Source organism: Pezoporus occidentalis, unplaced genomic scaffold (genome assembly GCF_034315485.1).
Source record: "Pezoporus occidentalis ecotype Australia unplaced genomic scaffold, CSIRO_AGI_Poc_V1 ctg52, whole genome shotgun sequence".
NCBI classification, from domain to species: Eukaryota; Metazoa; Chordata; class Aves; order Psittaciformes; family Psittacidae; genus Pezoporus; species Pezoporus occidentalis.
In genome coordinates, this window is record NW_026915858.1 from 98,369 (window position 1) to 123,841 (window position 25,473).

Genomic DNA, 25,473 nt, shown 5'->3' on the forward strand with positions numbered 1-25,473 from the left:
GTGTGCAGTTCTGGTGTCCTCAACACCCAAAGGACATGGAACTGTTGGAACAAGTCCAGAGGAGGGCCATGAGGATGATCAGGGAGCACCTCCCGTATGAAGATAGGCTGAGAAAGTTGGGGCTGTTCATTCTGGAGAAGAATAGGCTGCGTGGAGACCTCATAGCAGCCTTCCAGTATCTGAAGGGGCCTAAGGGATGCTGTAGAGGGACTCTTCATTAGAGACTGTAGTGATAGGATAAGGGGTAACAGGTTAAAACTTAAACAGGGGAAGTTTAGATTGGATATAAGGAGGAGGTTCTTTATTGTGAGGGTGGTGAGGCACTGGAATGGGTTGCCCAGGGAAGTTGAGAATGCTCCATCCCTGGTGGTGTTAAAGGCCAGGTTGGGCAGAGCCTTGGGTGAGATGGTTTAGTGTGAAGTGTCCCTGCCTATGGCAGGGGGGTTGGAACTAGATGATCTTAAGGTCCTTTCCAGCCCTAAGTGTTCTATGTTTCTATATGGTAGACTATATTTAGTTAACTGGGGAGTATGGCCAGCCTCAAAATTGCTTGTGTATGTTAATTTCCCTCTGGCAAAGCTTTATACATTTGAGCATGAACTTTGTTTAATAGTGAAAATAAATTCCACAGTTCTCCATTAATTAAAGATGATTAAGGGAGTGGAGCATCTCCCTTATGAGGAAAGACTGAGGGAGCTGGGTCTTTATAGTTTAGAGAAGAGGAGACTGAGGGGTGACCTTATAAGTGTCTATAAATATATAAAGGGGGAGTGTCACGAGGATGGAGCCAGGCTCTACTCAGTGGCAAACAATGATAGGACAAGGGGTAATGGGTGCAAACTGGAACACAAGAGGTTCCACTTAAACTTGAGAAGGAACTTCTTCTCAGTGAGGGTGACGGAACACTGGAACAGGCTGCCCAGGGAGGTTGTGGAGTCTCCTTCCCTGGAGACATTCAAAGCCCGCCTGGACACATTCCTGTGTAACGTTATCTAGGTGTTCCTGCTCTGGCAGGGGGATTGGACTAGATGATCTTCTGAGGTCCCTTCCAATCTCCAGCATACTGTGATACTGTGATACTGTGAATAATGTTTAAACAATTGACTCAAAGGAGTGTTACCTTGACCTAACTGATCTCTGTTTTGGTGTAGTGTGATGAGGGAGGAGGAGTGAGAAATCTGGATGGAAGGCACTGAAGTCGTCAGGAGTGAATTCATCAGTTCATACCTTGAATTATGCCCAGAGGCAATAGTTGCCTACAGCACAAAGATGTTGGCGTTATCATCTATTTCTGGAGGAGGAAGAAAAACCTAAACCAAACTCATCCTATAACCTAACAACAACAACAGCCCACCCCTTCACCCTGCCACCACTAGAACTCCAAATAGAGGTTTCTATAATTAGAATTGTTTATCGAACCTGTGTTGTGCAATGTCAGAGCACACAACATGTGTACACTTTACTGCTAGTTCACCCTAAGTGTGCAGTGTGGACCATTCTTTTAATGTATTAGGATTCCCAACTGCGTACTATGCACTTCTGTGGTTATGGTACACTTTACCTATAAATCAGTAGCAGAATTTTGAAAACTGAATTCATGAAATGCTCTTGGTTTAATGCTCTCCTAAAATATGGTTTGAAATTAAAAATATTTCTCAAAGTTACGCGTTTTGACAGAATGACGTCCTAAGCAGGGTGGGTCTGTCTTAATGTTCTACCAGACAGCTGCTATCAACAGTACCTTTTCATGTCATAGGCATCATAATATTATAAACAACTAAGTTCTGAGATTCAAATTTGAGTCTGAAAAGAAGCATTTGGGAAGTTTGAGGTGTAAGTGTGGCCTAAAAGTATGTTCAGCTGACAGTTCGCACGTGATGTCAAGTTTCCTCCTAGGTCTCTAGCAAAATCACTTGGAGTGTAACTGCTCACAGTAAACATGCAGATGTATATATAACTAGCTTGCTTCTAGATGAACTGTGCTGTGCATGTAGTTCAAGGTTTTCAAAGGTGCCATTTTTTATTCTGTTGGACATGGGGTATTTATTAATGAGCATGGAACCAACACACCTTGGCGTCACTCAGCAGCACAACGGAGAAGTCTTGACACCACCAAAACCCAGCAGCTATGTTGTCATGATTAAAGAGTCCGAGTCTGCATACTACGTGCTTTACTTAAGCAGACATGACCACTGAACTTTAGGTAGCTTTACAAACCTTATGAGACTAAGAATTAAGTGTTAATCATGATCTCTAATCTCTGCAATGGACAAGTTTTCATTCTTTTTATTTGACATTTATGATGCTAGAGAACTTTTTTTTTCCCTTTTTTCCAAATGAATTTAGAAGCAAACCAGAAAATTAAATCCAGTTAATAGGGGATTTAAACTGAATAGTCATTGACTAATCTTAGTGTTGCTTATGGGTTACTCCAGTTTATTTATGCTGCAGTGGGGGACTTTGGACTAGTCTTCCCATTTGTAAATTACTACTACTTCAGTGTTGTACTTAGACTTACTTATTGAATTTTCATTTAAAGCATTTCATTGCTCATGTTTAATTTGTCTAGACTTATATTACCATCTAGTAGAAAGAAATAATTTGAAGGAACCTGGTGAGGAAGAAGGTAACTACCACTTTCAGCAGATTTACTTGACTGTAAATACTACCTTAGTACATAGCTGTTTTTCTTCTCCAAGAAAGGTTTTGTTTAGGTTCTCAAACACTGAGTAGAAAACCAGTGTCTTCTCTAACTGGAAAAAAGCTTGTATATTTTATGTATGTGTATAACTTAGTTGTTCTAATCTTTGAATAACTTGCAGTAGCCCTGGAGTATCAGCATTGCATTTCAAAAATAGTTGTAAATGATCTGTGTGCTAATGTAGCTAGTTAACATCCTTTTTAATCAGGTATGACTGTAGAGTTGGTAGACCACTAAATTATCTTCCTTAGTAGCTACTGTTGAGTAGAAAGGATGGGAGGAGGAAGGTTATTCCTGAACATTTATTATTTTCTTTTAAAAATAAACTTGAAAGGCTTGCTATATTTATGCATTCAATAAGTTTCCCATGTTGTGAATTGAAAATTTGGCATTCTCTCATTAAGTTAGATCATTTGCAGTAAAAACCATCTGCATCCGGCGATCCTTACAACTTCTTCAGAGTACTGTTCACTACATGGAAAAGCTCCAAATTATATTACTAATTTATTAAATTACTAAAACTTTTGTTAGATTTAGACATTTGTTTGTTGGGTGAAGGTTTGTTAGTCTTCCCTCTGTTTCAGGAGGATGTGGAACTGGGTGTAAGTCTTCACATAAATGAAGCTGAAGCTACCAGAATTTTCACTGCTAACTTCACTGAGATTAGGCTTTTACCTGTGGTGTGTTTGTTTATATACTGGCACAAGTATTTGATACCTAGGAATATTCTTTATTTGTAACGTCAGATATATAGCTTTATGTATTGCATTCATGCTTTTGTAAGCGCTGCAGAAGTAGTGAGTAGCTGTTGAATCCATTGCTTAAAAACAGATCTCCTGTTACAGTTATTTAGAAATATTTCAGATTTATAATTCCATAGGTTAGTATTTCATGTAGTTTCTTTTTAATTCTTCTCATATAATGCCTTTCTTCAGTTTGCCTTGTGCTGAAAGAAGGCTTAGATGAGAAGGCTTTCCTTTAAGGGTTTTCTTCTGTGAAGCAGTTTGTTTATTTCTGGTGCAAGGTGCCTGTGAAGGATGTTCCTGTAGTTGTCACAGACAGAATCATTTTGTCTGTAGCCTTGTCTTACACAAATGACTTGGTCACAAGAGAGTGTAAAAAGTACAACAACAAAAAAGTACAACAAACAAGAACTGGGGAAATTTGGTAACTGTTTTGTAATCTTTATTTTCGTAAGCCTCTCTTGACTCTCTTTAAGACTTGGTCACAGGTTTCTTCCTGTATTTTGCAGTTTAACACTGTCATAATACTCTCTTTGTGGTAATGAAAAAGACTAGAAATGTTAAGTGTTATTTTGGTGTAAATGGTTTTGTGTGACTTACAAAACCACAGTTGTCTTAGTTGCCTCTAGATTTAATCCTGAACACCATGTTACAGATATAAGTGACTTGTACTACTATAGACCTCTCATTGCTGAGGAGGTATAGAATGGTTATTTGCTGGTTATTAGTCATAGAAAAACACGCAAAAGTCCCAACCCAAAATTCAGAATAACAAGCCTGCATGTTGTCAAACAGCTAGACTTATCTTTCCCAATAGCTGGTGGTTTGGGTGTGTTTTTTTTTTTTTTGTTTTTTTTTTTCTGAGACTTTTAATGTTTACTCTCCATAACTAATAGGAAGCTAGTAAAACTGATGATAGCTTTTAGAAATGTTTGCTTGTTCTAGACTGTTTATGCTTCTGAGAATTTTTAGGAACATTTTAATCTTACTCCAAACTTTTGATGAACCAAAATAATGTCCAAAGTCTGTATGACAGATAATACTGATGTTGAAATTGTTGAGTTTGACAAAACAAGTTGAGCTGATTTTCTGGGAGAAGGAAATCTGTGAAAGATCTTTTGTCAATAACAAAAGTGAAAGCTGCAGAATTGGAGCTGGAACCAGTTTATTCCTTTTCTATACTGAGATGTTTTTTCATTTGTCTTTAATATCAAAAATTAACAACACTGCTTTTTTTCCTTTTTTATCTTTTTTTCCTTAGGGAGGCAATAATGCAGGACATACAGTTGTTGTGGATTCTGTGGAGTATGACTTTCATCTTCTGCCAAGTGGCATCATCAATCCAAAAGTCACTGCATTCATTGGTAAGTGAGGTATCTCTAAAAATAATAGACAGCACTGTAGTTACAGACTTCTTCTTGGAAGAATTACAGGATAAGAATTTTTTTTTCTACCTCAAATTGTCATTGACCTGAACTGCTCTACTATCTTAATACTGTCTTAACTCAATTGTGAAGTTTAGATTACAGAGGTTTCTTTTTACCTGCCCTATCATTGTATACAGATACCTGCCCAGTATTAATCTTTATTCTCCCATTCCCTCTTGTTTTCTCCACCAGTTATTTCTTTTATTCTCAGAATTCCTCCCTTCTGTTTTAATCTTCAGCCCTGCTATGTAACTCGAAGTACTATTTGAAACATAGAACTTTCCTCCCTTTCCCATTAGATTGTGAAATGAATGCTCAAAAAAAGACTGCACTATGTAGTTCTTACCAAGAAGTCCTTTTGGGAGAGTTTATTAGAAGGTTGAAGGCAGTGGTAGTACTCTGTTGTCGGGATCTGTGATATGAAAAGGAGGTTTAGATTGTCCTGGCTACAAGCCTACTTACCTACCTCCCTCTCTTGGTATCCTGTTTCCTATCCTATGTGTTTTTGTGGTTTGGTTTGGTTTTTTTTTTTGGATTATATATGTATGACCAATGTACTTAACAGTGTTGTGTAGCCCTCAAAATTTCCTTCAAAAATGAAGGTAAATATAAACCATGTCTACACAATGTTGTAACAATGCATGTGCTTGTTTGCATATCAGGTGAGTCTCTGGGTCACTGAAGGCTACGACCTATCAGCACTTCATCCTGCTTTTCTGATACCCAGAACTCCTGTCCCTTACATAGTGTACTTCTCCAAATCAGGACTTTATTGCCAAGCTCTTCCTGTTACTTCTTCCTGATTGCTCTGAACCCGTAGTCCTGTCTCTCAGCTTTGTATGTGTACCGGGAGTAATTGGTCATTGACAGTTTGCTAAATAGCATAGCAACTAAAGAGCCTCTGTCACTACTTACTTGATTAATAAACAGTCCTCGCGGAATTCTTGGGTCCACCTTGTAGTGACTGTATACTTACAGTCAGCTTTAACTTCTTACTTGCCTCTTTTCTTGTGACTTGGTAGTGGGATAGTTCTGGATCAACTTGACCTGCCTAATACTTGTACAGAAATTAAACTATTGGGCATGTAAATATATTCCCTTTGATGAAGGGGAGGTTGGCATCTGAATTACTTCTAGCTTTGAGGGCGTGGCAGATGATTGTAGTAGTCTCTTTTGATGTGTTACTGTAGTATGTTTCTTTAATAGGTTATTGCTCTTAATCAGTAAAAAGAGGATGCCCATTTGCCATGTTTTGTTAGTAAACTCAGAGCTGAGTAGGAGAGACCCCATCCTTTAAAAGTACAGTAGGCAGGAGAGAGCTTTTTACAAATACTCTTGTCTGTATTTGCTGTCTCTTGGTCTTGTCTGTTTTGAAGTTTGTTGTTCTAGCTTCCTTTAGGTCTGCCTTGTTTAAAGTCTCTTTTGGAAAAAAAAATTATCTGGCTTAGGATTCCACTTAGGGAAAGGATTTATAGGTTTCCTATTATAGTTCCATTATAATAGATTATTACTATTGAGCAGGACTGTGCCATGAAGCTTATAGTCCATAGAAGAAGTCTTAAATACTGCATATTTTTGCTTTAATTCCACATGCATAAAAGCATTTTACGCAGTATGGCAGCAGTTTCAAATGGCAGGTCCCTTCATTCTTTAGCCAGATGTTGTTACGCTAATAGTTTTGGATCTACTGAGTTTGGTTTGAGTTTAAGATGGTTTAGTTTCACTATATGGAAATGCTCTTTCTTTGGCATCAGTGATGCTAGTTATTTAATTGTAAAAGCTAGTTAATTGTATAACCTATTTTTTTCTAAGCAGTGTGATAGCTGTAGGAAAGCAAGCTTGGTTTTTAGACGGATTTTTCCTATGTTATTTTTGCTAGGCTGTTAACAACCCCAACTCTATATACGGAATAGTCTGTGTCTATTTACAGCAGAATAGTGCCCGAGGGGATGCTAGTGTTTATAATGATGATAGAAATGTGCTAAGCTTTTGAAAAAACAATAGGGTTATTAAAATGAAGTACAAAGAGGGATGTTAATTTTAGATACGAGGAAGAGGAAGTTGCATTCTGGACTGTCCCATAATGCTGTTACTGTTTGTCCTGATCTAAACAGAAAGTTTGTTGAGTTTATTAAAAAGATTCAATGCAGGTAGTTAAAAATACACAGTTTAGGTTAAATCAGTCTTTTACAAATTCCTAAGAGTAAAAATTGCAATGTCTTGAAAGTTTAATAAAATACTCTGCATACAGAACCTGAAGTGTCTTTGAATTGTTTGGAATATCTTCTTTCATGCTCAACATGATTTGATAGATTTTGTTAATGGTTTTCTTCAGGAAATGGTGTCGTAATTCATTTGCCAGGACTCTTTGAAGAAGCTGAAAAAAACTTAAAGAAAGGAAAAGGTGAGAAAATTTTAAGATATTAAGAGTTCATGGGCTCCTCAAAAGATTTAGGTAGAGGATGCCTCTGCAGAGGTTACGTACAGTGTGTTTTTCCAGAACTCCATTCAGCTGCTGTGGAGGGACCCTTATGTGAAGACAGACAGGAGGAGTTGCTGTACAGTTTCAGAAGAGAACATGTTCTAAATATGCATTATCTGCAGACATTTTTCTTTTCTTAAAACAGTGAATTTAAGAAGTGAAACAACAGTGTCACCTGTTCATAGTCGGTTTACCTCTTTACCTTAGTGTACAGTTTGATTCATATTAATGTAAACAAGTGCTGTGGTAATCACTTCTTGATTCAGAGCTTGGTTTTTAGATGCTTTCTGTCATGTCTATGGCTGTGCTTGGCAGCAGCCTACTAGAAGTAAGGTAAATCGGTAGTCTAGATGACTAAAACACTAACAGGCTGTTAGTTGATTACTGAAATCGAGGAACTAGTAGAATAGCTAGAATTCTCTCTCAGAATAAACCTGACTTTCACCTTTATAGGCTAATGCCAAGTTTTAATTACTGAAATGTTTGGTTTTTTTTTTTTCCTCTGGGATGTCATTGCTCAATCTTTAAACAGATTGACTGAAGATTAAACATGAGAAGTATTTATCCTTTACACATCAGAAGACAAAAATGAACTCATTTGAACTATTTAATTTTGTCTTCTAAGGGCTAGAAGGCTGGGAAAAGAGACTAATAATTTCTGACAGAGCTCACATTGGTAAGTTCCTGTTTGTGGTTTGGTTTTTTGTTGATTTGTGTTTTTAGTTAGTCTTTGTTTCCTCTGGCCTTTCCCTGGCAGTAAAAGCATGACAATTTTTAGCCATCTCTTTATATAGGTATGTACTTTCTTTGGATTAAGTCTCCATATGCTGCTTTGGTTTATTGAAGATCCTAGAGAAAAATAATTCACCACTTGGGACCCTCCCGGGTTTATATTCTAATGACTGTTTAATCCTATTCCATAAGCATAACTTAGTCAGGAAAGCAGGTTCACTTTCCAAACTAATGATTAGAGATGCAGAGTAGTCAAGAAGCAGTTCAGAAGTTAGTTGACCTCTCTGGTGCAGCAGCATTGCTTATAGCAACTTTTCTGCTGGGAAGCCATGTGTCTGGGCATGACTTCAAAACTAACCGGCTCCCTGCCAAGTAAATTGCTACATACTTAAGAAAGGAGAGTTTATGGGAAGGACTCTATAGGGATGGAGAGCGTAGCTGCTGCCCTCCTGCAGGGAGCTCATCACTAGTGTTGGTTCCAGCCTGTGTTCCAGAAAACTCTACAGTTAGAGCCTGGAGCCAAACCACCAACACAGAGCTCCAGAGGCTCTTCCTTTATCACTCCTAGGACATCTTTATTACATAAATTCATCCTTTAAATTAGATCTTTAGATATTGTAACTTAATAGTTAGGTAACTGTGTGTATTAGGAAATGGGCTTATTGCTGGTCTGGTAGTCATCTTCTGAAGATGCAAACATTTTAGGTCTTTCTCAGCTAAAAGCTTGTAACACTGGAAAAAAGGATTTGTCATTTAAAAAATAATTGGAACAGCTTAGTGTGTGGACATATTATTTCAGAATAAATATGTTTTCAGTTTTGAGTAACTGCTGGGTTTTAAGTAGCTGAGAGACTGTTCCTAAGTTACTAAAATCCTTCCTGGGAGCAGAATCACTGTAGGTGAATTACTTGGAAATTACTAGATTATTAGAAAGGATGTTCTGCAATGGTTAGATTGCAGTGGCAATACTGTGAAGTTTTCATAGCTAAACAGGTCCTGAGTAAGAAGGGCCAGTAACTGACTGTCACTCATAATTGTTCAACTTCTTAACATAAGTGAATTTTCAGAATGCTTCGATTTAGATGATGGTTTGGACATGTTGCCTCAATAAATATGCCTTCTCTAAAATGGGTGTTAGGTATCCGTGAAAGTCTGTAACACGAAGATCAACCAAAAATAGGGTCAAGCTTCTGGGGTTAATTTGGTATTTTAAATTATGGGGATATGTGGAAATAAACACAAAAATGAATTGGTAAGGCAAAGATGGAATGCCATGCTTGTTCTAAAGAGACTAGAGTACTTATTGAATGAGTCTGTTTCTTGCAAGTTTTCAGTCTTTCCTGTGTAATGTGTAGACTAGTTGTTTAACTTTTGGGAGATAGTACTTAAGGAAAATAAGGTGGCTTCTGCCAACCTGCTTATATTTGACATGAGTCTTGTCATTTGTTTACAGGGTTTGGGTTTTTTTTTTCATTCATGGAAGCCAAAGAACTGGTGCAAGGCATACCTTGCATAATCTTTGTCACTAATAATATGTAATGCTTTAAAATAATTAGGGCTTGTAAAGATGACTTCTGTTTACATAACATGTTATTGGGAGCTTTTGTATTTCCAAGTGTATTTTAATTGATGTTGTCATTAAGAAATCTGTAGAATGAGTGAGAATGTGAACTTAATGATCCCACTTCAAATTCTAGAAGTGTGATGCTTTTTACTATAACCTGCTTTTTTGGGTTTTTTTTTTCAGCTGCATGTTTTCTGTCTGTTGTCCATACATTCTTTGGGGCCACTACAAAACTGAAATGACTTAGTTATTCTGTGGGAAATGTATACACAGTCTGCAAGTATTCTACCAAATAAACACTGTAAAAAAAAACCCAGAACTTCAGAACTCTTTCCTGTGGAAAAAATGTAACCTGAAAAAGAGAAGAAAAAACTTTTTATTTGCGTCTGCAGTGTGTGTATTTTTGTTTTCTACATTGATAAACGGGGCTAATGTTGGTTGAAGAAATCATTGCTGGTACAGTAATTTCCTTCACACGAATTTTCTACTTAAGCTGTTCTTATTTTCTTAGTATTTGATTTCCACCAAGCTGCTGATGGCATCCAAGAACAACAGAGGCAAGAACAAGCAGGAAAAAAGTAGGTAGTTTTATTTTGTCAAACATGGGATGACTTAGTACAAACATATGACTTATTACATTGGGTTTCTGTTATTGTTTGTCATAGAGTTTTAGCAGGGATCATTTATTACGCTTCTGTCCTCCAGCGTGGCTACCAAAAGATTATATCCTGAATGAAAGGGTTGTGTCTTGGGATTTTGCCTTACAAAGAAATTCCTAATTCCTTTGTAAAAATGGTTCCTGCTTCCTGATACGTTGTTTCCTGGAGGTATTTGCTTGTGTAAAAATATATTTCTGGTTATGAAGATTAAAGGGCCCCATTATCGTCTCCAAATAACTGTAAGGTCTGATATGACCAGTTTGGTATCTTGTGATGCTTCATTGTCCAGCCAGATTGGCCAGGGCTTTGAGCAATGTGGTCTAGGGGAAGGAGTCCCTGCCCATGGCAGGGGGATTTGAACTGGGTGATCTTTAAGGTCCCTTCCAACCAAAACCATCCTGTAATCCTGTGATTGTCAGAAGTGCATGTAAATGATCACATTTTCTACTACATGCTGCTACTGACTTTCTGAAGGTTTTGAAACTTCTAGAAACTAGCACCTATGTTTCTAACTTGTGATTTCCATGTAGTACGTTAGTTCTTGGGATGGGGAAAAAGCTGGTAGAATTATCGGCGTGACATGTCTACAGCTGGAAACTCATGTATCACTATAACCTTCTGAGATACCAGTAAACTGAATCTTTGTTGGAAATTTGTCTGTGTGGATGAAAAGCAGTTCAGTCTTCCTCGCTGAGACGTCTAAGAGGTATCATCCATGACAATAATCTTTAAGAGAGTATCTGATTTGGGCATATCTCGTTTCACATAGGTTGCTGTCAAGTGATAACTTGTCAGTTATTTTTCCACTGGGTCATTTTCACACTCGACTGAGTTGTACCAGCTGTCTCATTACCTGTTATTTTAGGAATTAAAGAGTAAACAGAAAGAACATACATATATATATATATATATATATATATATATATATATATATGGAAGAATAGACGGTGTTTTGTTTTGTTTATTGGCCAGTATGTGTAACAGCATTTCATTTTATGCCAAAGATGTATTAGCTTTAAAGAAAAAGCACCTTAGTTTTATATCAAAAATAACTCCTGTTGTTATCTTTCAAAAGTTTGGGAACTACCAAAAAAGGAATTGGTCCAGTATATTCTTCAAAAGCAGCTCGAAGTGGACTCAGAATGTGTGATCTTGTTGCTGATTTTGATGACTTTTCAGAGAGGTAATTTCTGTATTGGAATGCACAATTGTAAACATAGTTTTCATTTTCTGGGTAGTATCCTGGATAAGCAGTTACACCTGACTGCCGTTACTTTTTGATTAAAATTTCTTCTAAAACACGAATATAATCTTATTCATAATTTTGTTAAATTATTTATATTTATTAAAATATTTTATTGTTGAAAATCGTTTTACCACCAAATAGTTGTAGATGTGTAACCAGTAAAGCCTAAGGTTGGTGCGGGCTTGAGGAGGAAAACAAACAAAAAACCTTAGTGAAACATTTTTGCCTTCCAGGTTCAAAGTTTTAGCCAATCAGTATAAAGCGATTTATCCTACCTTAGAGATAGATATTGATGGGGAATTGAAAAAGCTCAAGGTAAGCCTGCTTCTGTCTGTTAAATGATACAATCACTGTGTGCAGTTACTTGATACGTAAACTTCTTGGTGACTGATATTCATGCTTGTGTGAGGAGTTAAAACATATAACATGGGAAACTGGTATGTATCAATTTTAAGGAGTCTGCTAGTTGCTTTAAAGACACTTTTCACCCTGTTTTATGCAGCATGTCAAGACTCGGTTTCAAGACAGATATTACAAACTTTTAAGTAGAAGGTTCATAGAGGGAGAGTTGGTTTTGACTTCCACTTGCTTGGGAGTTCTTAGTACTTAAGTTTGGTTTACTTTAAATAATACCTATTGCACTAGAGTTGTATTTTTTGTCAATACGTAGACCTAAAAACCAGTTAGAGTTTTGGGTGGTTTATAATGGATTATAGTTTACCTAATACACATTAAAGAATATCTGAAGTTTGTTGTTAGGGTGGAAACATAGTATGCATTTGTAGGTTCAGGACTTTGCACTTAGCATTTGTTTTATGCTAATGCATTTGATTAAATTCTGAATGGCAAAGTGTTTTATTTCATGTGGAGTGAATCATTTGAATGAGAACTTCCGTATGTTCTTACAGGGAAAAAGGCTGTGTACCAAGTGTTAACCTGGCTTCTTAGATACAGCTACTCAGTGGCATTCAGGCATTTGACCCTAAATTCCAATAGATAACCTTCTATTTTCACTTACAAACATATCTGTGCATATATATATTTATATATACACATGTATGTGATATATACATCACAAATTAATGCTGCTTTGCGATTGTGTGCTTTAGGTTGCCAGAACTCCTTACATGCTAGTTTTTGGGGAGAAATTTCAAACGCTTGGAAATGAAATATCAAGTACAGTACAGTGTTGTGATTGTACTCAAGCTTGAATATTTCTAAAGCATTTCAAAAGTTTTAATTTTACTTTGTTATTTTTTTCTTTATCCCCCCCCCCCCCCCCCCCCTTTTTTTTTCTTTCTTTCCTCCTAGGAGGAGCATAAATGAGTAAATTCTTCCTCTGTTCACATGTAATGGCATAGTTAGCATTTCTTTATTTTCTTTTCAAAAGGAGTAAGAGCATTGTTATGAGGGAGCAATAGCACTTGTACTCTGGCTGGTTTTATTATAATGAAATTACGCTGTGCAATTGTGTTTTATATTATTCAGGGCTGCATGGAAAAAATAAAACCAATGGTGAAGGATGGTGTTTATTTCATGTATGAGGCTTTACATGGACCACCAAAGAAGATATTAGTAGAAGGTGCAAATGCAGCACTGCTGGACATAGATTTTGGTAGGTATAACCTTTATTGAGAAACTTGTTGCTATATACTTACGTTGTGAAACACTAAAAATTATTTTCTGCATAGCTGTTCTTATGACAGAAGGGGTTTATATTTTTGAAGAACAGTACTCTCTCTATGACTAGCAAATAATTAGAGGGGAATTTTTCATTCTTTCAAAAAGCTTTAGACTCTCCCAATATTAACTATTTGAATGACAGTAAAGATTGGGTGACTTTTCTTAAGTAGTATACTGTTACTTCAGTGTCTGTAAGTTTCATATGAAATAACTCGCAGTTACAGTATACTACGTCTATGGAAAACACGTAAGAAAAATTGAGAGCTTTGAGAGGCAGAGTATATATACAAAATTTTGAAGAATCAGCTTGTGGAGGTTTTTTTTAACCCCTTTATATAACATTTTTTCACTTTTTCACGATGTAAGGAATCTGGATTGCTAATGAGGCAAGAATGAAAAGATTATCCCAATAAATTTGAAATTATAAATGGTGTAGTTTTTCTAAAATACTGTGATTTTAATGATAAATTTAGAAGCCTCTTGATAGAAGCAGGTTTATTTTAATAGGATTGTTACTGTATTCTAAGGACAGATAAATTATTATACCTCTGTGTACTCATAAGCAGCCAGTATGATGGCCTCCTGCATTTTGTCATGTTTTTCTGCAGTTTCACTAGCCTTGTTAGCACATCCTTATTCTGTTGTTGGAAAGATGCTTAAGCCTGAAATTGAAGTCTGTAAGGACTACTGTCAAACAAATACAACATTGGCATGCACTCTGCTGTCAACTGATAGGAGTTCTCGTAATAGGGCATTTTCAAACACAGAGTTTGAATACGTCCTCTTTTAAGGGGAATATATGTTTAAAACTAGTCACTGTGAGTATCAAGTTTTCGAGTATTGGAAGAAATCTCCTTTTTTAGTAAATAAAAATAAGAAGTCTTCCCTGTCACAGGGAAATGCTTGATGCAAAAGTGAGATATTTGCAGAAAACTGTAGGGGAAGATGTTTTTTTGTAAGTGGTGAGAGTTTTAGATTTCATATAAGTATAGAAAACAGTCTGAAACCCATCAGGTATGTCTACAATATGCATAGTGTTGTTTGGGTCACTTATTTTCTCCTGCTTGTGCTGTGAGACCCACACAGAATATTTTGCTCTCTTTAGGCAGATAATTACAAGTGGAGTAGATACATGGGATAATAATAGAAATGTCCTAGCCAAAAAATTTAACAATGGCAAATTTGATTATTGATCATTCTGAATGAGGCTATTTCCTGTGCGTTGGTGCACAGAATCCTTAGCACTGAAGTGACTTTTAGGAATGTGTGCCTGTTGGCAGTGAAGATGGTAAACCTTCACCCAGCCTTGCAGCCCATCCAGCTTCTCTGGAGTGAGTAAGGAAGCTCCATGTGGGTGTGCCTGAGGCTGTAGGTGTGGTGGGTGGGTGTGATCTTTTGTGGTTTTTAACACTTAGGGAGGATAAACACAGAATCACAGGATCATTAGGGTTGGACAGACATGGTATACCAGGCTGAGTGCTGAAAATCGGCAAGAGTTGTCTTACTGACATTCACTAGCTGTATTTACCTGTCAGTAAAGAAAAGCTCAACTACTGTGTCCTAAGAAAGATAAAGACTAATTACTGTTTGCAAACTGCTGTTAGGTATCGCCTCTAACCCTGTGTTTTTCTCTTGAGAGATTTGAGATAAGCTAGAGATACCTGAAGCTAGTCAGCAAAACCTCACTGAAGAGTCTCTGTAGAATTTTTACATTGTAAAGTTGTCTGTATTGCTTTTAGTTCCTTTTGTCTTGGCTGTTCCTTCTTCACCCATCCCTGACTCTTATACCAAGAGAAAACAAAAAAAAAAAGAGTCTGGAACTTAAGGTAGACTTTCTGATTTACATGCAGTTACTTCATGGCTGAAGCAATTCAATGCAACCAAGGACTGGCGTAAAAAAAACCACCCTACTTTTACTTTAAAAATCTTTTTTTTTTTTTTATTGTTTCATTTAAGAAAAAATACTTTTAAAAAAGTGTATACCTGAGTTTTTTGAGGTGTTTAACTCTTTTCTCTTTGCCATGCAGGCTGCTTATTAGGTGAGGGCTGAATATGGAACTAGTGACAAGCTCACTACTAATGAACTAGACTATATTCTAGGAATCATCTATTTATTTATTTATAGAAAAATAAATATATAGGTATATAAAATAAGGGAAAAAAAAAACAAAACCAAAACACTACTTTTTTTACTTGATTGTGTAATCAAAATGGTTCTTTTTAGAATTATACATTTCTTTACAATTTCTTATCCTTATAATATGCTGACCAGTTTATTCAGAATAGTTATGCAGTCGACTTCTGGCCTCTGTATCGGTTGAAATAAGTGGAAGTATTTCTGCCTTTTTCAATAAAGAAGGATCAGACAGTGTAGCTACAGAGCTAAGAGATGGTTAAATATGTTCTTGACTGCAAAATACATTTATTGTGTGTTTTGTTTTTTTAGTGTTCAGGTAAGTGCACTGCAAGTACTGTTCCGTATCAGGTTAGATATACTTAAAAAAAAAACCCAACGAACAAACGAAAGCCAAAACCCCAAAAGAGTTTAAAACCAGTATTTTAGTAAGTTTTTAAAATTTGTTTTGTTTTGTTTTAATAGGCACATACCCTTTTGTGACTTCATCAAACTGTACGGTTGGAGGTGTGTGTACAGGCCTGGGCATGCCACCACAGAATGTTGGGGAAGTGTATGGAGTTGTGAAAGCATATACAACAAGAGTTGGAATTGGTGCCTTTCCTACAGAACAAGATAATGTGAGTATTATCAGCCCTGGCTGTGGCCTATAACTGGGTGAAATAACTTGGTGTGTCTGTCTGTTAAGTCAGTGTTACTGGTTAAATGCAAGTAGATGGTGGTGTACTTGGATGTCTTACTCTTCTGATTCTAGACTGAGTTTACAGGACTGCCAAATCTGATTGCCATTTTCTCAGACCTTCTTGTGGAATAGAAAGCTGGATCAGGGACAGATTTTGAGAGACTGGCTCAAATAGCATATTCTTGAATTAGAAGTAGCATTTTGCATTTCTTGTTTTCATCGGAGTGGACAGCTGTGAAAAAATTGGGGAAGAACTTTAAAAGTAATTTACAGTATTGTAAGATGGTGCACCTGCATCATGTATTGCAAATACTAATTTCAGAAAAGCTCATGTAGTAGTATTACTCTTTGTTAGGAAATTGGAGAGTTGCTGCAAGCAAGAGGTAAAGAGTTTGGTGTGACCACTGGTAGAAAGAGAAGATGTGGCTGGCTGGACCTTGTGTTACTCCGATATGCCTACATGATTAATGGATTTACTGCGTGAGTTATTTTGATACCTTTGCTGGTAACTTGACATAAAATAATGAAATGCTACAGATTATTGTAAATGGTAGATAGCCTAGTTAGTCACATTCAGACTGTTAGTGTTGATTTGTTGATTGTTTTGATATTTTGATAAATTAACTGTCCCTAGTTTTTCCTAGTATTAAATGTTTCTATATTTGACATTTTCATATCTGTAAATTCTTCTTTCCTTTTACTTGTAGTACATCATTATTTCCTACTTAAAGTGATCCAAGAAGCCCCTACAGATCTTAGTACTTAGCTTCAAGTGACCCCAGCCTCTGCCACCCACCAAACCAAATACTTTGCAAGGGCCTTAAAACCTGATGTCCTTTGTGGGGTGGGGTTAGTTTGTTTTCAAAGTAAGACAGATGGGAACCTATCAGTATCTTCAGCTGTATGTGTTTGGAAACAGAATATTTGGATATGAATTTGAGATTTTAATTATAATGAAAAATACATATCTGAAACAAAACCAGTATGAAATTCCTAGTAGATCAGACTGTAAATGCATTCTTTACTTAACTCTGTGTTTTTCTTGTCCTTTGTATTTTTTATTTAAAATAGGATGCAGCCAGGTATTTACAGAGCCAGTGTTTGATTATTTTGCTGCCTTCACTGTAGGATAGGAACATTTGGCAGAGGACAGCAACAGACATCAACAGGCATCATGCTATGAAACCATCTCAAATGACTGGTCATCAAGTATCTTGGCAGCACTCTGTTCAGTTAAAATTCTAACACTTAAATCTATAGACCAATCATTTTAATTGGTGAATAGCTGTTCTTTGAATTGTGCCATTTTCCTAAAGTACTAGATCTAAGGACTAGATTAAAAAAAAAGGCTGCTTAAAGTTTTCTTCTTTTATCTTTTTTTTCCCCCTTTTTTAAGTCACACCAGATAAATTGATTAATGCCAAGCAAGCTGTTTTTCTAGGGAAAGGGAGTTTATTGCAATGTGCAGGAAACAATTTTTCTTTTGGTATTTTTACAGTGCGATGAGAGTTGAAAGCCGTTGAACTTCTTTAACTGGAGTAATGTTTCTTTATAGATTGGCACTTACCAAATTGGATATCTTGGATGTATTTCCAGAAATCAAAATTGGTGTTGCGTACAAACTAGATGGTGAAATCATACCTCATTTTCCTGGTAAGACTGCTTGTTTAACAATTTTAGATTTTGGTGAAATGTAATTTGATACTTAAATGCATTTGTCTTGTAAAAGTTATAGCAGGAATGTGTTGCTTCAGCATCAAGCCATTAATGTTTCCCCAGATGCACCAAAACCACCCTGTACCACACCTGTACTCTCACCCTAAAAGACACCTGTACCAAATCCTGTCATTTGTCTACTAAAAGATGCAAAGTGCTATATAAAGCCTCTTAAACGTAAATGTTGTTATGGTTTTATCTCTTTCTTTTAATACAGCCTGCATTACCTTCAAGCTAATTTGGAAGCTTATTTCACACTCTAAATCCAGTGTCCCCGTGTCTTATTCCCACTACTGTATTCATCCCCTCTTCTAGCAGAACAAATCTTTTAAGCGTGTGGTGAACCACATGAGAGATCTGATCCAGTTGAAAAGCCAGGTTTTTCTCTCCTTGGGTTATTCTTCTGACAGTTCAGTTTCCTTTAATGGTTTACAAAGCAGCCAAAAACACGTTATACCTATGCAATAGAAAAGAGGAAAGAGGGGTGGAGGAGGAAATGAGCACTTAGTTTAGATGAAAGGAAGACTACTTTCTAATGCAGGACTGACATACCTCAGCTTAGCATGACAGAAACTATAACTCCTGAGGAGGACAGTGGTCATTTTACTGATCATTTTTACCTGAAAAATGTACCTGCATGTTAAAGTATTCAAATGTCACCAAACACTGTTTTCATGGATTTTCAGTTTGCTATAGTAGAGGTACTCCAGGAAAAAAAAGAGCATTAACTAACATACCAAGGATTGGGCTTTCTGATTTTTCCAATGTGTGCACGGGTGCTGGTTTCCATTCTAACTGTTACCTCGGGGTTTGAGGTTGGTTGGTCACAGGTTGCAAATTTTCATACGGTATCATCAGCAGAGAGCTTTTTGTGGGTGAGGAGATCAGCTGTAGTAATGGGATGCAACTCACAAGAGGATTTATGTAAAATAAAGATGTAATTACGTGTAAAGGAACAGCAGTGATCTGCCAGCAGTCCTTGTAAATAGCACATATCTGTTAGAGAAATTCATAAGGAATTAACAAAAAAACCTCCATGTGCTTGGGAGAGTTCTGAAATTGATCTGCCCTCCAGTATCTTCAGACAAATGTGTCAGTTACAGTTTGAATGCATATGGCATGACCTTTTACTCAGGAAATTTAGTACTCATCTTGCACTAAACCAAGGAGTGTTTTCCCATTTTAAGACTCTGATATTTCCTGATTGATACCCTTATCAAAATATTAAGAAAATTTGTGTGTGCTTTAGATGGCCTTTGAACATAATGGAGATGATGCATTTCAGTTGAGAATTACTCAGTAAGTGCTTCATCTATAGCCTTGTCATCTAACCTGAGGGCTCTTTGGATTGTCTTGTTCTCAAGCCAGGAGGACCTTCTCTGGCAGTCCATTGTTAAAGATGGTGCAAACAGGTGGCCATATTTTCCAGTATGAAGTGATTTTTCATTGAGTCTCTCTGATGGGATCAGAATCTTGTTACAACTCCATGTTTGTTTTGTTTGTTGTTTTTTTTGTTGGATTTTGGGAGGGTTTTTGTTTGGTTTGTTTTTTGTGGTTTTGTTTATTTGGTTTTGGTTTTGTTTTTTATCTTAGATTTCTATGGGCATTTCATAATCTCCTGTTAAGAACTGAAAATGTCTTGTTAAATTTATGGCTGACTTCAGTTTGTATCATTGAGGCTGCAGTCTTTTGCTAGGGAGCTGGCAGATATCTCCATTTCTGTTCAGTCATAGGAGGTTATGAAAGATAAAAGTCCCTGCTAGCTCTGAGCTGATCAGTTTGGAAGGAATGTAAAAGCCATGGTCTAGTTCTGCTAATGCCTCCTGTCCAAGTTCAGGCATCAGTTGACCTCACCATGGACAGACAAAAAAAAAACACAGATCCTTAGGAAACAGGGTTTGGAAAGCTTTTTTCTCTCTTGTGCTCTTTCTCTGAGCATCCACTGTAGATTAAAGAGCTAGGACACTGTTCTAGGGGCACCTTTGGCCTGACCTATATGACTATTCTTATGTTCAGTTTCTGGAAATTGACGGAGAATCTTTCTCTTGCAGATTGCAAATTTCAGCTATTCTTTTTGAGTTGGACGTAATGACAGCACATCATTCCCTCTAGAAATTATAGTACCAGACTGCAAGATACAATGATATCTGTTCTCTTTGTTATCTAATTCAGCTGTTAATGAGGAATATTCCAGAAATCCTGAAAGATAAATCCCCTAATGGAAGAACTGAGAGAAATCTAGATGGTGAATACATCTGTTATTACACTGAGAGCAGTTTATGGCTTATCTTTACCTCACATCATCTTTTGTCACAGTTGATGGAGCAAAATGAGAGAATCATTTGAAACATCAAGAAATTTGTCCCTTCTTTTTCTACCTCTCTTTTGGGGAGGCAAGGAATTGAACTAATTCAGAGTAATGGAAGATTGTAGACAAGATGAGACCATTCAGGCCTAAGTGCTTTCAGCTATCTCTTAGCAAGCCTCATCAGGAAGGTTGCAAAGTAAAAATGACTGAGATCAGATGTTCAGTCACTTTCGTTCTTAGAAGGAGGGAGGCTAGAGTCTTATTCAAGACCATCTCCATTGCCCAGACATTAGTTTGTGGTTTTGCACTTTGAATATAGCTGTTCTATTTTAGACATCACCTGGATAGCAGACACCACCTTGGTTGTTGATGGTATTAAAGTAAACACTTATCCTTGGCCTCTGCACCCAACATCCTTAATATGCCTGTCTGTTTGTCCTAATTGCAAAAAGTATTGATGCAGGATCATTTGCCTTAACGTGTGAACACTTTAGTCCAAAAATAGTGAATTTTCTCACTGTTACAGGCTTTGAAGTCAGTAGAGCATAGTCCTCTTTCACCTTTACTCCAAATGCCTAGTTCATAGAGGCTCTCCGTACAGCATTGCTACTATTGAACTCTTACTGCTCCAGGACAAAATATTCAATATGCTGAGCATGAGTTTGTTGGCTAGGCACACGCTCCTCAGAGGATTAGCTATGGTTTCTGGTTTCATATTTGCACCTCTACTGTGCCTCTTGCACCTAAACCCCTTGCTCAGGTTGATTAGCTGCCTTTGCAAGAGTGACTTGATCCAAGATGTGGAGCCTACATAACATTAGTTACAGTGCTTTGGGTAGAACCCTGTCTTTTTCAGAAAGGCAAGAATGTCTGACACCTTCCATTTGTTGTTATAAATGTATTTTGACCATTTTCAGGCTTAAGGCTTCTGTTTCACTGCCTAGTGTCATTCCAAGATTAATGTTCAGATAATTACTGGAATGATTCAATTCCAGAACTGTGTGCATCTTTTCCGGTAATTGAAATCATCACAGGATTCAGAGTTACTGGACAGCACTGTAGCAAGTTACTATATGAAAGACAAAATGGAATGTACTCATTGCTTCTATTCTGAGAAGTAACTGGAAGCGATACTGATGTATCATATGGGACTCTACACTGGTTGAAAAGTTTGTTGTGTGGTTTTGGGGCAAAAGGTCTGCAGGCATCAGAAGTCTACTCTGTATAAACTACATCTTATAAATATGTTTGCTTAGTAAAGAGTATACTCCTATGCCATTTTAAAATACGCTTTAAGTGCCTGATACTTAACAAGCCTGTGGCTAAGTTTGCTTTCACATCACCAAGTTCCCTTATGAAGAGGGAATTGGATTTTGGTGTTTGTTTGAGAGCATGAGGGAGTAAATCAACATTTTGGGGAAGTGCTTTTCCTGAAAAGTTGTTTTCTGACCTGAAAAGACTGTGGTTTGAGCAAAATACATGCATGTGAATGTGGGTCCTGGAATTCTGGAAGTCTGAAGTCCAGGCAGTTAACTGGATTATTTTTTTTTTCCCCTCTGCGCACATTAACAGAAAAGGGCACTTCAGTACCTTCAGTTGCGGTATTATCTTATAAGTAAACCTTTTTATATAACAAGAATAAAAAGCTTTACAGTTAGGTGTTTAGAAAACACGTGAACTTTGTGGACATAGTGGTTTTTGTTTCTGTTTGCTTCTCAGCCAACCAGGAAGTCTTAAATAAAGTAGAGGTTCAGTATGAGACACTCCCAGGATGGGATACAGACATATCAAATGCGAGGACGTTTGACGAGCTGCCTGTAAATGCACAGAACTATGTTCGCTTCATAGAAATGGAGCTGGGTGTTCCTGGTGAGTAAAAAAGGTTTTGGTGGTGGTTTGTTTTTTTTTTCCTGCTCCATGAAACCTACTTTTTACTTTGTCCTAATGAACATACAAAATATTGAAAATTAGTTTGTAGCTGTGCTTACGCTGATGTACCTGGTGATACTAACAGTTATTGGCTTACTTCTTTTTATCTATCCCTTTTGCTGTTGAATTGAAAAATTTCAAAAGTTTTAATATGCATTCTTTCTTTGGCTTATACTGTAGTTCTTGTTCAACTGAGATTCTAATAACTTCAGTGTTTTTCACATTGGTTATAATAGGGGTTTAGTTCTGCTGCAGTTAGAAAGTCAGTGGGACCACTGGTATATTAACTGGATTAAATGTATGTAACAGTTAAGAGGTGCTAAACTAACAATTTCTCTTTATGCTTTTTAATAAACATGATCTTGTGGTTACATCCAAAGCTGGGAGTTAGGAGATGATGCATATCTTTACTTTTATGACAGTTTCTATGTGTCTTTTTTTTTTCCTATGATCTGTAAACTGATTTACTTGTTATGGCAGCTTCAAGACATTCAAGTATGTTCTTGCTTTTCTAAGTTACCAATGAATGCATTCTTTCTTTAAGGACAATAGCTATAGTTATAATTTCTTAATGTGCTAATGGTATATGCTGTGTTTATCTTCAGGCTGTGATATTTAAAACCTTAAGCACTTAAGAAGATAAGTTTGTATTTTAAGATGCAATCCGATCTTGCTTTGTATTACTTACTATAAGTTTGCTTTTCTCTCCTGCAGTTAAATGGATTGGAGTAGGGAAGTCCAGGGAATCAATGATCCAGCTATTTTAAAGATTTCAGATGCATGGAAGAAAGCACACTCCTCAAAAGACTGCTCATTCTTAAATGCATTAGTAGCCCGCAAAGCAAAGATGTTGGAAAGATAGATTTTTTGCATGGAAAGAAATGCTAGAGTTGATATCCCCAAATCAGTCGCTACTCCTGAAAGAGACTTTAAGATGAACCTGTATCAGTTCTTGTTCAGCTGCAGTTTCCAGGACACTTGTCATTGTTGTTCAAGGTGCCATCGGATTTTTTTTCTTCACCTAATATCTACTTCATAATGTAATTCCTGTTTGAAAATCTAAGGCGGCATTACTTTCATGACTTTGTCTTTGTTATCCTCTCTCTGCTTTCAGCGGTGTTACTTCCCTGAGATTTTAGACAGTAAAAATAATGCAGTTTTGCACAGATAGTTTTACATCCTCATTATTTGTATTCCTACAGCTGTTGTATTCTTAATGGCTGCTCTTGTGAGTGATTAAAGAGGGGGGTTCTGATTTTATAATGCTATAAGTGCTGTCTAAATTATTGTGTGATCTGTTTTTTTTAAAAAAAGATGTGATGCCAAGTTGTTAAGAATGTCCAGGTTTTTTTAGCTGTGTAACACAGAAAACTTACTCTTTGTAACTCGCAGAGGACTCAAGTGTTTACCAGGAAGTGTGCCCAGAAAGTTGGAAAACCGATATTGTAAAAAGGTTGTTTGCAATTATTAAAGAACCATTCTGATTTTGAGTTAAATGTTTTATAATGTTACTTCTCTTCTTCCCAAGCGCATATCTCAAACCGTTTCCCTAATTAAACGAGGTTATATTTACATTTGGTGAGAAGTCTAACATTTTGATGCCCTTTTAAATTCCTTTCTGTGTAGCCAATAGAAGATCTTTCTCTGGAGAGCTGGCAAAGCACAGACACTTTCATAATTATAAATTGGAGATGCTTCAGAAATAACATTTAAACTATTCAATGTATTTGCTTTGGGGAAAGGGAATATAACAAGCATTCACCTTGACATTTGACATATTTTGGCTTATTAGTGTTGAGAAATATTCTAGGATTAATTTATAACCATTATTATATATTCCAAAGAATCCGATTTCTTTCGGCAACAGCCCAATAATTGCATACTCCTTTTCCACATTTTTTGATAATGTTTATGTTCTCAATTGACATGAAATAAAATGGCTTATCAACAGGGAAGGAACAGGAGGGTCAAAGGATAAAATGTTTTAAAACTCTTTCCAAATATTTAAGGAGCATTTTCAATCTAATTGTTTGCATGTGACAGAGCAGTTAGAAGGGGGTGTAATATGTGAAAAGAGGAGGATATTGCAGAATGCTGGAAAATTGGCAAATACTTTTGAGAGACCTTCGTATCAATATTGCAAGTAAAGATCATTCTCCTCAGCATTAGGAAACAACTTCATGGTCATTTTTTTCTGGAGGGGATGAGGTTCTAGTTTTGTTGTCAGCCTTGCCGTCCAGGAGAGAACCATACCATCTCTCCCTAGCTGAACTGAAGAAACATCTTCCTAATTCCCTGATAAGCAGAAGGAGGGATATAACTGTGAAACATCAATTCCAATGCTCATATTGGAGAAGAAAAAATAATTACTCTTTTCTAGGCGATGGAGGGAATTGACTTTGCAGTATGAACAGTAGGTAATAATTACTAAATATTCTTGTCTTCCTGTAGCTGTAGGAGGAGGCACCAAGGGAATTTCTGCTGTCAGTGAAACTACCACCCAAGGACTGGGGGCTTAGCTGTCTCAGGGAGTGAGTAAATAAATGAGGACATGCTTTTCTTCTACAGTGAGTGAATAAATGTGGGCTTGCTATGTAGTTGCGTGTCACCTCTGCCAGGCAGATGCCTTCAAGTTCAAGGCCTGTTTTAATTCTTCCACTGTTGCAGCTCCATTGTACAAACCGCTTTTGTTTTTAGGTTGAGGAATTCATATTCCCAGATGCAGCAGGATTTCTAAGCAATACAGCTGTAGCTTAAAGTGATATGAACTATTTGTGCAGTTAAGAAACAAGCCAGAATTGTCTTGCATGCAAGCAAGCATGATTTATGTTCTTTTGCCTTCTTTTAAGTTCAGTGAGTTTTTGATTTGCTCCTTCCACTCAGGTGCAGGCCTGGAACATTGATACCGTCCTACCAGTACTTGTCCAGATAATGTGGGGTCGAGGATCTGTTGATGTGTATTCACTCTCATGACCTGGAGTGAAGAACTTTTCACTTTACATTTCAGGTGGTTGAACTTGGTACCTGTAAAGCATGTTGTATTATCTCTGAATGCCAGTTTTGCCTTAGTTTTCCTGGAGTGAATCCTGGTGCACAAACACTTCCTGGTGTCAAAGAATGGTTATAGAATGGTTATATCCTACCAAATTCCCCCCTTCTCAAATGCTACTTTTTCTATCCCTCATTTCATTTGTATGGATAGGGAAATAGGTTGGGGTGTGTTATCACCAACCTGAATGTTGTAGAGAAGACAAATACGAGAAGTTACAGAGGCTGTTTCAAGCACTGTATGCCCTACTCTTGAAACCGTGCTGTGTTCAACTGTGGAAGCAAGGAGGAAGAAGAGAACAACAGCCTCATACTCTTACCACCAGCTGTGTGTTTAGCAGGGACAAAGTGCTTTGAAGGCACTTGTTTTTTCCTCTAGACAAAACTCACTGTTCTTCTCCCCCCACACACCTTTCATT

The 25,473-nt window shown here is 37.0% G+C and overlaps 1 protein-coding gene across 1 annotated transcript in view; it reads left to right on the forward strand.

Annotated features, from left to right (window-relative positions):
* The window catches only part of ADSS2 (adenylosuccinate synthase 2), a 36,548-nt gene extending 13,046 nt beyond the window's left edge, over nucleotides 1–23,502 (forward strand). The window contains exons 2-13 of the mRNA XM_062637319.1: nucleotides 4,706–4,808; nucleotides 7,207–7,275; nucleotides 7,979–8,029; nucleotides 10,161–10,227; nucleotides 11,384–11,491; nucleotides 11,788–11,869; nucleotides 13,043–13,169; nucleotides 15,837–15,991; nucleotides 16,409–16,533; nucleotides 17,609–17,706; nucleotides 21,797–21,946; nucleotides 22,721–23,502. Of these exons, the coding sequence (XP_062493303.1) occupies nucleotides 4,706–4,808; nucleotides 7,207–7,275; nucleotides 7,979–8,029; nucleotides 10,161–10,227; nucleotides 11,384–11,491; nucleotides 11,788–11,869; nucleotides 13,043–13,169; nucleotides 15,837–15,991; nucleotides 16,409–16,533; nucleotides 17,609–17,706; nucleotides 21,797–21,946; nucleotides 22,721–22,773 (1,188 nt within the window). The 3' untranslated portion in view covers nucleotides 22,774–23,502. The remainder of the gene's footprint in view (nucleotides 1–4,705; nucleotides 4,809–7,206; nucleotides 7,276–7,978; nucleotides 8,030–10,160; nucleotides 10,228–11,383; nucleotides 11,492–11,787; nucleotides 11,870–13,042; nucleotides 13,170–15,836; nucleotides 15,992–16,408; nucleotides 16,534–17,608; nucleotides 17,707–21,796; nucleotides 21,947–22,720) is intronic.
* Nucleotides 23,503–25,473: the final 1,971 nt, after the last annotated feature.